Source organism: Epinephelus moara, chromosome 21 (assembly GCF_006386435.1).
Source record: "Epinephelus moara isolate mb chromosome 21, YSFRI_EMoa_1.0, whole genome shotgun sequence".
Classification (NCBI taxonomy): domain Eukaryota; kingdom Metazoa; phylum Chordata; class Actinopteri; order Perciformes; family Serranidae; genus Epinephelus; species Epinephelus moara.
The window spans coordinates 15,673,137-15,685,734 of NC_065526.1; the positions used below are offsets into that span (position 1 = coordinate 15,673,137).

The 12,598-nt window shown below is 42.6% G+C and overlaps 1 protein-coding gene across 2 annotated transcripts; it reads left to right on the plus strand.

Annotated features, from left to right (window-relative positions):
* The first annotated feature begins 7,286 nt into the window (after window positions 1-7,286).
* gfi1aa (growth factor independent 1A transcription repressor a) lies at window positions 7,287-11,333 on the plus strand. Of its 2 annotated transcripts, XM_050032794.1 has the most exons (7): window positions 7,287-7,400; window positions 8,528-8,731; window positions 8,878-9,081; window positions 9,725-10,128; window positions 10,360-10,497; window positions 10,690-10,855; window positions 10,977-11,333. In XM_050032794.1, the coding sequence occupies exons 2-7, from the start codon at window positions 8,620-8,622 to the stop codon at window positions 11,153-11,155; spliced, it is 1,203 nt and encodes a 400-aa protein (XP_049888751.1). In that variant the 5' UTR covers window positions 7,287-7,400; window positions 8,528-8,619; the 3' UTR covers window positions 11,156-11,333. The 2 variants fall into 2 exon arrangements, with proteins under 2 accessions (XP_049888751.1, XP_049888750.1); XM_050032793.1 differs by lacking the exon at window positions 7,287-7,400 and having other exon boundaries at window positions 8,392-8,731.
* The last annotated feature ends 1,265 nt before the right edge of the window (window positions 11,334-12,598 follow it).

The following is a 12,598-nucleotide window of genomic DNA, read 5'->3' on the forward strand; positions in this document are numbered from 1 at the left end:
TGTCGTATGCTGTAAAGCCCTGTGAGGCAAATTGTGATTTGTGATATTGGGCTTTATAAATAAAATTGAAATTGAATTGAATGAAGGGTCAGAGTAGTGAAGTTACATTTCTGGGGAGGTGCACGTCAGCCTACGGCGTAGGGTACAGCATGGGCTCTATGTCAACGCAGACATAGTGGGTATGGCATTAACTCGACGCAGAAGTATAAATCCTGCTTTAGGTTCCTGATGCATATGCCATAAAAAGTTCCTAGCTTCCAGGTTTATTTCCGCAGTATGCAGCCCACTAAACATGCACAGAAGTGTTTCTCCCGCTTGGCTTATAATCTTGATCTGCCACTGTTATCTTACATTAATCACCAACTAATTTGATAATCGATGCATCTGTTTAAAGAATTTTTCTCTGATAGCCTCTTAAAAGCGCCTATTTTCTAGTTTCTTTCCTCTTCTATGACAGTAAACTGAATATTTTAGGGTTGTGGACAAAACAAGACATTTGAGGGCATCATCTTGGGCTTTGGGAAACCCTGATCGACATTTTTCATAATTTTTTGACATTTTATAAACCAAGCAACTAATTGCTAAATCAAGGAAATAATTGACAGATTATTTGGCAAAGAAAATTCCTGTTAGTTGCAGCCTTAGCTAGCTACTGTAGCCTACAAACACCTCAGTTTACATATGAAGTAAACAAACAAACTATAATGTAATAATTGGTGAGATCTAGAGGTGCTGGTAGGCTGATTTTGTTAGCTTTGTTCAGAGCCATGCTAGCTGTTTCCAGTCTTTATGCTAAGCTATGTTAAGTGGCTAAGTGGTCGCTGGGTGTAGCTTTGTATTTACTGCACAGACATGAGAGTGGTAGCAATCATTTCATTGAACTCTCAGAAGCAGATAAATGTAGTTCTGAAAATTATCTTAAGGTTGCCTAAATTGAATTACTCAAGTAAAGAGCCAGTAAAAAAAAGTTCAGGCTATCTGAGTAAATTAAGGATATGCCATCTCTTATTTTAAAGCTAGTGATTTTCTCAGGATGATAGTGATAGAGTCAGAAGTTCAGACTTGAAATATGTGTGATAAGATACATACGTTTTATGTGCGTAGAACTAGATGTTAGCTGCACCTCATTGACACAATTCAGTGCTTTAAGTCTCTTATAAAAAGAAAAAAAGGTCAACGGTCCATTTGACATGTTTTGTTGTCTGGAAAAAAAAAATCCTTTCCCAAAAACTGTCATATGATGAACCAGTAATTCAGTGTGAGTCTATCTGTGAGCTCTATCTACATCGACTCAAGAAAAAGGAACCAGGATCTTCTGCTTTTCCGTTCGAGCAGAGATAGATAATATCCCTCACAGTCACTCTCTGTGCAGATGTTCTCAGTATTAGATAAGAAAATTCAAAGTCACTCTTGTGGACAGCTTTCTCGCAGCCACTCAAGCTGTGTTTCTGCAGAACTGATTTCACAACGACGAGATGCAACTGTCCAGTCATCCGTCTGCAGCAGTGGTCAGCAGTTAATAAGGGTTCACAGTGGGGGCGGAGGGTGTGGTGGGCGGACAAAGGGGTAGTACTAATAGTGCACTTTAAATGGTCATCTCCTGAGCTTAATTTGAGCTTCACTTTCCCGTCATACATTTTGAAATTTAGCTCTCTGCCTCCTGTGCTGATGTCAGTAACTGTTTTGTGTGCAGCATGCTCATGTTTCCATCCTAAAAGTCACAAAATAGAATTGAAAGAAGATGACTCTGAGGTTATAGTGGACTAGAGATGACTTGCAGAAAGTCACACATGAACAAATGTGTTAACAGGCACACCACAGATAAGAAAACCGTGCTTTGTTGACGAGCAACACACTGTTGTCTTTCCTGCCTCTTTTTCTCACCACTGATTACATTTATGTTCATGCAGAGACGTTGTGAAATTCAGCAGCCACTTTTTCCCAGAGTCCTTAATGACAAAGACAAAACAGGTGTGATCACATCTTGAACACACCTCGTTAACCTGCCACATATTTTCAGAGTGGAATAACATCGATAAAGTTCTCAGTCTTGGATGACATACAGTGACACACACTGAGCAAAAGCCAAATCAGTTCTGCTGAAACTAAACCGAGTTCTGCTAACTTTAACACCAGACAGCATATTTTAGGAACGGCAGAGACGGTGCAAAGATGAAGTAGCCGTGTGAAAGCCCTGCCTTTTTTTTCTCCACCCCATCGAGTTTTTACAGAGAGGCGTTTTGTGCGTGAAAATACATCCAAGTGACAGACCGCAGATTTGAGAGCATCAGCTAAAAGACACACTTGTAGCAGTGCAGACACTGGGGAGAAATTTCATTCAGGGTGGAAATATTTTCAAAATGTAATGAACAACCAAGACGGGGTACATATCACATATTAAAATGAGTGCAAAAGCTATAAGAAGTGACTAAAAACACTCAACAACGGAGGTAAATAAATGCACAAAGACATGAGCTGCAGGCTTAACTCTGTTGTTGAACTCTGACCTTTCAAATGGCCGCCTCACCCCCACAGACACACAATGACCAGGAAGCACCGAGCAGGTTTCTCCACATCCACACACCAACATCCCAACGATGAGATTCTCAGTGTTTGGGGGGAGAAATTTACAACCAGAAACGGGCTGGTTGCAAACAAGGGGAGCTGCTGATCACAGTGATGGATGAGGGGAGGTGATTTGTGGGGTGTTTACAGCATAAATCCAAGCATCTGTTTGGTGACGTGAGAGTTTCTATTTAGTGTTTCTTCCGTATTCGTCACACTGTCAAGGATTTTTTCTTAGAAACTGCAGCCATGCTGACCCTGGCAACAGTCAAATCAAACTAATTATCCTAACAAGTAGCAAATGAATATCAATATCAATGTACAGTATTACAAACAGAAGCTGTCCTACTGCTGCAGGACGACAAGATTTAAAGTGAGAGTACAGGCGAGAAAAACAAGTCATCTGCGGACCTCCTGTGTGAAACAAGAACTGTCTTGCGGTCAGCGGCGTCCAGTAAATCATTCATTGTGTTCACACTCAGTCCCTATCTGGTGGCTGCAGTTGGGGCCAGCTGAGGCCTCGACAAGGCTCGGACAGCTGCTGGCAGGGAAGCAGGCGGCCTGCAGCTCAAACTGAAGCAAAGGAGTGAACTCAGATTGCAGCTGGAGGGGAAGGGACGGAGATAGTTTCAAAGAGGGGAGGCAGGGGGTTGTTACACTGTGGTTAGAGCTCTGGAGCCAAAGGAACCTGTGAGGGGATGAGATAGCATGATGTGGTTTCCATTGAGATGCCACAGCAGAGTGGAGGTGCAGAGGTGAACGCTCAGACTGAGAGCCCGGGACTAAACAGAGACATAAACCAGGGAAAGTCAGTTTAGCCACAATAAGCTATTATGGCATGAATCCATTTCACACAGTGCACTGAGTAAAATCTGCTTTGTGTGAGTATGTACGACTAAAAAGATCACTGATTTAAATTATTCTCTGAAGTCTGGATGTGTACAACTGCAGAAAAGTCAACTGAATGACTTTCCGTCCGCAAGAACAAAATCTGTTTTAGTTTCACTTATCAGCAGCAGTCTGACTTAAAGTGAGAATTTGTGTGTAAGAAGACGATAACTTTATGTCTCACATAAATTAAAATTTGCATGAGGATTTAGATGTACTTTTGCTTGACTCAGTACACTCAGGAGTTTTGCTGCAACGGTGTTATCTGGCCTGCTATGACCAATCGTATATGGATGCTAACATTAGCTTATGTTAGCAAACTTTAGCTCGATATCAGAATCAGTGAGCCAGCTCACTGACTTGATGATTTTCTTACTTGTGCCAGTGTTTACATTAGTGCTGGGCGATATGGAAAAAATCAAACATCAAGATATTTTTGACCAAATATCTAGATATCGATATTACGATGATACTGTAGAGTTGGCTGTTGGTAAAATATTAACACAATGGGATTTCTGCAATGTGGATATAATGACTAAGCTGGTAAAGACAAATGACCTAACGCTAGAACAGTTACAACAGTTACAACAGTTGTGATGTCGGGATATCCAAAATCTAAGACCATGTCTAGTCTAATGTCACATTCATTCATTCATTTTCCCTAACTGCTTATCCTGTTGGGGGTCTCAGGGGGGTGGAGCCTATCCCAGCTGACACTAGGCGAGAGGCAGGGTACACCCTGGACAGGTCACCAGACTTTCACAGGGCTGACACATAGAGACAGACAACCATTCACACTCACATTCACACCTATGGACAATTTAGAGTCACCAATTAACCTACATGTCTTTGGACTGTGGGAGGAAGCTGGAGTACCTGGAGAAAACCCACTCTGACTTGGGGAGAACATGCAAGCTTCTGCACAGAAGGGCTCCCCCACCCTGGTTGGAATCGGGAACCCTGAGGACTTCGCTCAGAGTTACTCTCTTATCCTGAGGGCTTATGCTGAAGCCACCTTAAGGAATCTGATCCTGTTTGATTTGGCGGTGGGAAGCTCTTGCAACCACATACCTTTGCTGACGTCAATCCCAGCAGGATTCGAACGCTGGACCTTCCGCATGGGAGACGAGTGCTCTAACCACTACACAATATTAATATCAAAATATTGCCCAGCCCTAGTTTGCATCATTATCTCCTAATTGTCACATGGAGCCACAGTGGCCACCTTTGAGCAAATGTTACTAGTACACGTCTGTTGAAAATGTACCTGTTTGGAATGGGGCGCTTGCTTGGCCTCTGGTATTCTCCAACCCAAATGGCAGAATAAACATCAGCACTGTACGTTTCTGCAAACCTCAAAAAGGTTACACATGTGTGTTATTATGGAGCAGATATGTTGAAACTTCACATTAATTTACATTTCAACAGTGCTGTTACCTTGTGGTTATGTTTAGACACAAAAATATTTGGTTATGGTCAGGAAAAGATCATGTTTTGGTTGGTTGGTTGGTTGGTTGGTTGGTTGGGTTGTTAGTTGGTGCCCAGTTTTGGTGATACTATCCCCACTAGAAATGCAGTGATTTTGTAAAAAACAACCGCTTTTCATGGGACTAACCCGCCAGGAAACGCATCAATGTCTTAGTGAAATAAACCGCTCTTTGTGGCACTATCCCCAGTGGAAACACAGCAATGGGTTACTAAAAAACAGACATTTGGTGACTACAAAGCTGCTTGAAACACAGTGATGTCTCGCTAAAAAACCACCAGTGTTGTTGTGTTTTTGTCTCAAACAGTAGTCCGCAGCGCCTGAGCTTGGCAGGCATCTTGCCGAGATGACTTGCTATCCACTATTCGCTCCACTTCCCGATGACAAAGTCAGATCACATACATGTAATCAGAGCTACATCACTTTAGAAACGTTGATATGATACTTATAAAACGCATGCCAGTATTTTCTTCTGGCAACTGGGCTGGTTACTGCTTGCAACTTTATCAAGAACTCCTTTTTCAAAACAAATTCACACGCTTCCTTGAGTCCTGAGCAATACACCTGCCATGACATAGTTGCATCCCCTAGCAATGCTGGAGTATACATGTCATTTGGATGCAAAAGTTCACACAATTTATGGCTTCAGTTAAGTCAACATCTGGCTTTTTCCAGGAACAAAAGGACACTCACTGATGCTTGAAATGTTTGACTTTGCTCAAGTGTAACATCTTCAATCTCTCTTTCTTCATCTGCTCTTGAATGTTCTGCAACTAGTGGCGGAGAGCAAGCTGTACCCAACATGCTGTTCATAAGTTTATTGAGCAGGGGTCCCCTCTCACTACTAATAAACATGTCTTGTAGATCTGAAGAGCTGATACTAAACTTCCTCGGGCCCTGAGCAACACACCCGCCAAGTTCAACATCAGTCGGATGAATGGTTGTCCAGAAAATCAAAGGACAGACAGACATGCAGACAGAGACTCCTTCCATTTTCGTTAGACTGCACAGAGTCAAAATCAAGTCAACATTTTGACAAGCTGCCGTGCACTCTGCTCCTCTTGTCAACATTCACACACATGTGGTGTGAAAGCTGCAGCCTCAGGTATATTTAAAACTCCGAGGAGTCCCCGCAGCCTCTGTCTATCCTCGCGAGGGCTGAAAGGGCCCTGAGGTTGAGCTTGAGAAAATAACCTCATGGCTCACCAGCAAAAGTCTTTATTTAACCCAGCGACTGTGATCCGCACCTTTGACAAGGTAGACAAGCGCTGCTGCGAAAAGCAAAGCAAAAATACAAGACCCCCCCTCCTCCTTTCTCCTCCTCCTCCTCCTCTTCCTCCCCTTCCTCCTCTCACCCCTGGCTGTGATCACTGCAATTGGGCTTCTATTTCAATCACATACAAACTAAAAGAGCGAGAATCAAGGCCAGTGGGGGAAGAGGTGGTGGGGTGAAGGTTACACAGAGACAAGAGGCTGTGGCAACACTGATAGCGTCTTCTCGACTCTGCGTTTGGTTTCCTGTTCTGAGTCAGTGTGTAACTCTGAGTTTAAACTTTGTCACATCGACACTGTCCTTCTCTGCGACTCTGTCACTGTGTCTGATGAGAATATTCAGTCAGTCAGCAGCTGAATTTCAAACTAAGCTTGTTTAGAGTGTTTTTAACTAAAAGCTTTTAAGTAAATATCTGGTTGAAAGTCTTTCATGAGTTGTGACTGAGCATCAAGGGAAAATGTTGCATTTGTTGCCACGTTTTATAAATAATCTGACATAAACTTTGTCTCATATTCTGCTAATATAACAGGAGAAGTGATGTCTGATGTTATGTGCTTGTGTGAGAAGCCATTGCTCTCTGCTCATTATTGGAAGGGGAGGTGAGAATTAGATCTCGTGTGGTTAAATTCAGTAGACTGAGTTCTCTTTTAAACTCTTTCCAGCAAGTTAAACACTTCAAAATCCAACTTTTAATGAAACTGTTGGCCTGACAGAGGAGGAAAAATGCCAGTGACATAGACATGAAATGGTCTGAAGTTAAAGAAGTTAAAGAAATGAGAGAGTCTGTGTTATAATTACACAAATAAAGAGTCATTTCTTTCAGATCTGTCTTTCAGTGTGAGCTGTAAAGCTTTTGATAACGAAAGGGAAATCAACTCTGAAAGAACTGATTTATTTTTGTACAATGCAAATGTCTAAAGATTATGGCACCGGTGGATTTATCAAAACATGAATCAGTGTTTTTGTTTGACTGTCATGGCTGACTAACATAAAAATTAATTTCATGAGAGAGGGAGGGGTTAGATTGAGTGTGCATGAGAGAGTGTGTGTGTGTCACAGTGTGAGAAGCAGAGGGTTTTTTTGGTGTCTCTCTGCAGCCTGTGACTGACATTCAGACTGAATGTGGACAGAGTTAGGACTTGTCCTCAGAGCTGGGATAGAGTACCTGCAGTGTCAGTGCTGCTGTGTGTGAGTATGGGCCATGTGTTTCAGCTTTATGCCTCGGCTATCTGCGCTTTGCTTGCAGGTCTTTAAACTTGTTGCAGCTGCATCAAACAAACTCTGTTCCCACATCGGAGGAAAAAATCGATAGGCGACCGCTTTGCTTTGGTCCGACCTTGAACACAGCCCAAATCTTCGCTATGATTTGAGCCTCACAGATTACTGCTCAAAACTTTTTTCCTACATGGTGGCTCAGTTTATCTTGTTTTTAATATTCCACTTGGCGCTTGTGTATCCTGTCCTGTATTTCTTTCAGTGGACAGCCTAATTGGAGCCGCAGTATGGGCCGGGAGGGGGCTTTAATGATGTAAAACAATAAGGCTGGAGTCAGTGCGGGTAAGCTGAAGCAGTGTAACTGTAAAGGGATACTTCGGCTCCCCACCAGCAGGCTGTTGTGCAGAGCGGCCGTGCGCGTCTCATTAACAGGATCACTTTACAACCAGTCAAACAAATAGGTCATTATCCATCACAACCTGCTCTGCCTGCATGGATCCACATTATATGTCTCATCACAACTTATATTGTTACCAGTTTTTGAATCATCTTGCTTTATGAGACTCCAAATGACCTGTTTTCAAATAGTATTTTCAATTAATTTGGATTTTACGCGCGTAATGTGAACCTCAAGCATGCAGACGCGCAAATCCAATCTCGGTGTTAATTTATTTTAATTGCTTGCGATGTTAAAACAGTCGGAACACCGACTAGAAATTGATATATAGAAGAAAAAAAAAACTCTTTATCCGTATAAATGAATAAAATCTCAGGAATAATTTCAGGTTTTCTTATTTAAAAATACTAATAACATAATAAAGATTTAGCTTCCGTCTAACTCTTTCAAAACAGCTCTGTAAACTTCCTCTTATGTGATTCAGCCTCTGTCACATTTACAGCTATACCATTAAAGACACACAATACGTCCTCTCCAATCACATATCTGCCGGGACAGCTTCAGAGGCAACGGTGGTCCCACTTTTGGCCACCTGCCCCGCGACACCTGGTAAACGATACGGCCTCCCTGCGCATGCGTAATAGCCTGCCAAAAATCCCAACGCTGTTTCGCCTGTCAACCAATAGTGTTCCAATCTGTCCAGAGATAAAGTCAGAGCAGCGTGGAGAGGAGTGGAGTCAAGTGGAGCGGAAGATTTCAGACCTGAGCAGCACCGACTTGAAGGAGATTAAAAACATGCCGAGGTCGTTCCTGGTGAAGAGTAAACGGGCCCACAGCTACCACCAGCCCCGGTACCTGGACGATGACTACAGCAGACTGGACACTATTCTATCTCACGTGTGCGCAGGTAGGTTCGCTTGTGCGTAATTACGCACGAAAATAGTTGTCTGAAAAAGCGATTCTTCACATCATCATAATATAATTTCCTCTATTTACAAATACACTCAAGTTGCACAGTCAGTCAGTTTCATTGCCCTCCTCTGCTGTCATTAGAGACCAAATCTCACGCGGAGTTTGAGAACAACTTGGAGGCGAAGGAGGATATGAGCGCCGGCGCTGACAGGCTGTCCCCCGGGTCCAGGCTGCTGTCCCCGGGGTCTCTGTCCTCCAGCTCCCCGCTGAGCTGCGGAGGCAGCGTGTGTGACCGGTCCTCAGACTGTGATTTCTGGCGTCCCCCGTCTCCCTCCTCCTCACCAGGTGTGTTTTCATTCAGACTTTTTCTATAGTTGTTTTTAGAAGTTTCAAAGAAGCATTAAAAGACACAGAAAAGTTTGTTAGTGTCTGGTTTATTTGAACTGTCAGGGTGACATTAAACCAGTGAGCTCCTGTGTGTTTAGATTTTAAGTTTTCAACAGTTGCCACAAATCTATATTAGTTTTAGTGCGTAAAAGCCTTTGAGCATTTTCAGCACTGTTAACACGTATATACTGGTGTTATAGGTTTGATTATGTCGACGTAGAACAAAGATAAAGCACATAAATCGTCACTTATCTGGAGTCAACATATGGACATCCTGAAATAAGTTATACTGGTTATTGACAGGCCCACTTTTTAATCTTTAATAATTTATTTCACTTAAATATATGTTTGAAGATCTTGTCAATCATCAGTCATTGTACTAATTGCATACACACATCTATTTATATAAGGGGTAACAATTAAAAATGCGGGCATTTAGGAGTTTATTTTTATCTAAAGTTACTTTTACGCACGTCATGTAGCATTTCCAGTGAGGCCCAACACAATTTTCAAATGATCAAATCTTAAGCCACGCCATGAGCTGCATTTAACACTCATCAGTAAGAATACACACTTATACTGGATCCACATTAACCTCCAGATTCAGAGAAATGCTCCACTCCAGCGGCGGAGGACAACCACCACTTCAACATCCCGCTCTTCCCTTACTCCTGGACGGCGTACTCCGGCTCCGAGCTGAGGCATCTGGTCCAGGGGCCGTACCATCGCCACCTCCAGGGCCACAGGGAGCCTCACTCCCCTGGCAGCATCTACGGTGCAGAGGACGGCGGCGCTGAGCCGCATTACGCACAGCGGGGCCCGGTAGCCGGATGCTACCAGGACTTTTCTTCAACGGCCCACCAGATCTGCAGGATGCGGGATGGAGACGAGCTGTATGTGGATTTAAAGCAGAAGCCGCGCGGTGCGGAAATCAAGTCTGAAAATGACTTCATCTGCTCCAACATCGAATCAAACGGATCCTATAAGTGCATTAAATGCTGCAAGGTGCGTTTACTGAGGCGTGACATGACGGAAACCATAACAGTCAGGATGTTTGTGACTATGCTGAGATGCTACAAATGATTTTGACTTTATATGTCCACTATATTCTTATGTACAAGTTTAATTTAAATGTCATTTCATACATAAACCGTGTGGCAATGAGAGCAATATATATATATATTTCTCCTCAGTAGTTTGATGAAGTAAAAATGTCATCGGTCTATTCTTCCAAAGGTGTTTTCCACGCCTCACGGGTTGGAGGTTCATGTGCGGCGATCACACAGCGGGACGCGGCCGTTTGAGTGCGGGATCTGCGGGAAAACCTTCGGGCATGCAGTGAGCCTGGATCAGCACAGAGCGGTTCACTCACAGGTAGGCCTCTAACTGGAAATAGACTATCGCACAAGCTGCTTTATTAACTCAAAGGCCCACATCCTGGACGCAAAGGCCCCGGGTCACGTTTCTGCCACCACAATGCCTTTAAACAGTCTGACCTTTACTGTATATCTGCAGTTACATCCCATATTTGAGGTCTCCCACACTGACCTTTAACATGTTTTACAGGAGAGGAGCTTCAGCTGTAAAATCTGCGGCAAAAGCTTCAAGCGCTCCTCCACGCTGTCCACGCATCTACTCATCCACTCGGACACGCGGCCTTATCCGTGCCAGTACTGCGGGAAGAGATTCCACCAAAAGTCAGACATGAAAAAACACACATTCATCCACACAGGTGAGACACAGCACACACTAATAAAAAAAAACAGCCACTTTTTATAACGCCTCACCGTGCGTCATGCGTAAAAATGTCACACGCTGTCATTCCCAACTGTGTGATGTCGTCACTGCTGCAGGTGAGAAGCCGCACAAGTGCCAGGTGTGCGGGAAGGCCTTCAGTCAGAGCTCCAACCTCATCACGCACAGCAGGAAACACACGGGCTTCAAACCTTTCGGCTGCGACCTGTGCGGGAAAGGTTTCCAGAGGAAAGTGGACCTGAGGAGGCACAAGGAGACGCAGCACGGACTCAAATGAGCAGACTTCGATGCTTTGGCATGAAATCCTGCACTTTGAATGTACTCTGACTATTTGTATGGTCGTGTTTTATTTTATTTTTTGTTTGTTGCATTGCCCTGTCATTGTTCAATGTAGTTAATTATTTAGCCTGAGATATTCTGGTTGATTTTACGGAAATAAAAGTTTATTTATCGGGTGTGTTTTTACTTTATTATTTAAATTAAAAAGCAGTTTCCAAAGCTTCCTAAGCTGCATTTTCAAGAATTCTTTTTTAAATCAATGATCATTTTTAAAGGCCTTTTCCATTCAGTCAGTTTAGTCAGGGATTGAATATTAACTTTTGTAACTCAGTCCGTTTTTTCAGTTAGGAATTGACAAGTCTGTAATTTATTTCAGTCGTTCTACATTTTACATTATTTTCAACATAAGAAAACATTTCCCAACATTTAGAATCTTAAGTTTTAATCCACAATATTACACACTCTCTGCCTCTGTCCACTGATTGTAGGCACGTTGTGAAAAACGAGAAGCTGTGTGGAGCCACGCAGGCCCATCAATCACGTCCCCAATCTGCATGACAGGGTCAAAGTTACATCTCCACCATTAAAAAGAAAAAACGTTTCGTTGCGCGCGCCACCTGGTCAAAACCAAACATCTTCAGACACACGCATTGATAACTTACCCATATAACAAATGACATTATGGTGCCATAAAGCTCCGTGTGAAGGAAGTCTGGAGAAATAACGTCACTTTTATGGCAGCAGCAGCTCCTCCGGCTCGGCAATAAGCAGCGTGTCCACATGGCGTTTTCACTTGGAAAAGCTGGGTGTGATTTATTTAAACATCCACTGCCCTAAAACTTCAAGGATCTGATTTGCGCATATCTCACCACAGATTGTGTCAATAATGTGTGCAGTAATGCTGCGACACAAACCAGCCTGCTGACCAGCAGTTTTAAATATTATCTAATGATTATTTTCTTGATTAATCGATTGATTCTTTAGTTTGAAAAAAAAAAATAGTGATAAATGCTGCAACAATTACCCAGAGCCAAACGTGACACATTTTTTTTGTACAACAAATATAACAAACCTCAGAATTATTTTAAGAATAAATTAAAAAGAAAAGCAGTGCATCTTCACATGTGAGAGGACCCCTGTCCCAAATATGGTCCAGATGCTCACATTAAAGTAGATATGAAATCCTCGGCCATATTGTTCACCTGTTTAACAATATATGCCCAAAAAAAAATCAATTTATTTATATTCTTATATAAAAATCCAACGTTTTTTTTATTATTGTAAAACAAATAATAAATTCAACCAATACCACCATGACATCCGCCCATCAATCAATCTGAGTGAGTGACTAACAGACAGATACTTGACAACATGTCCAAACGCAAGTACAATGCTGAATATATTAAACCCTTTGGACCTTGAACTAATGACTAAGGATAAA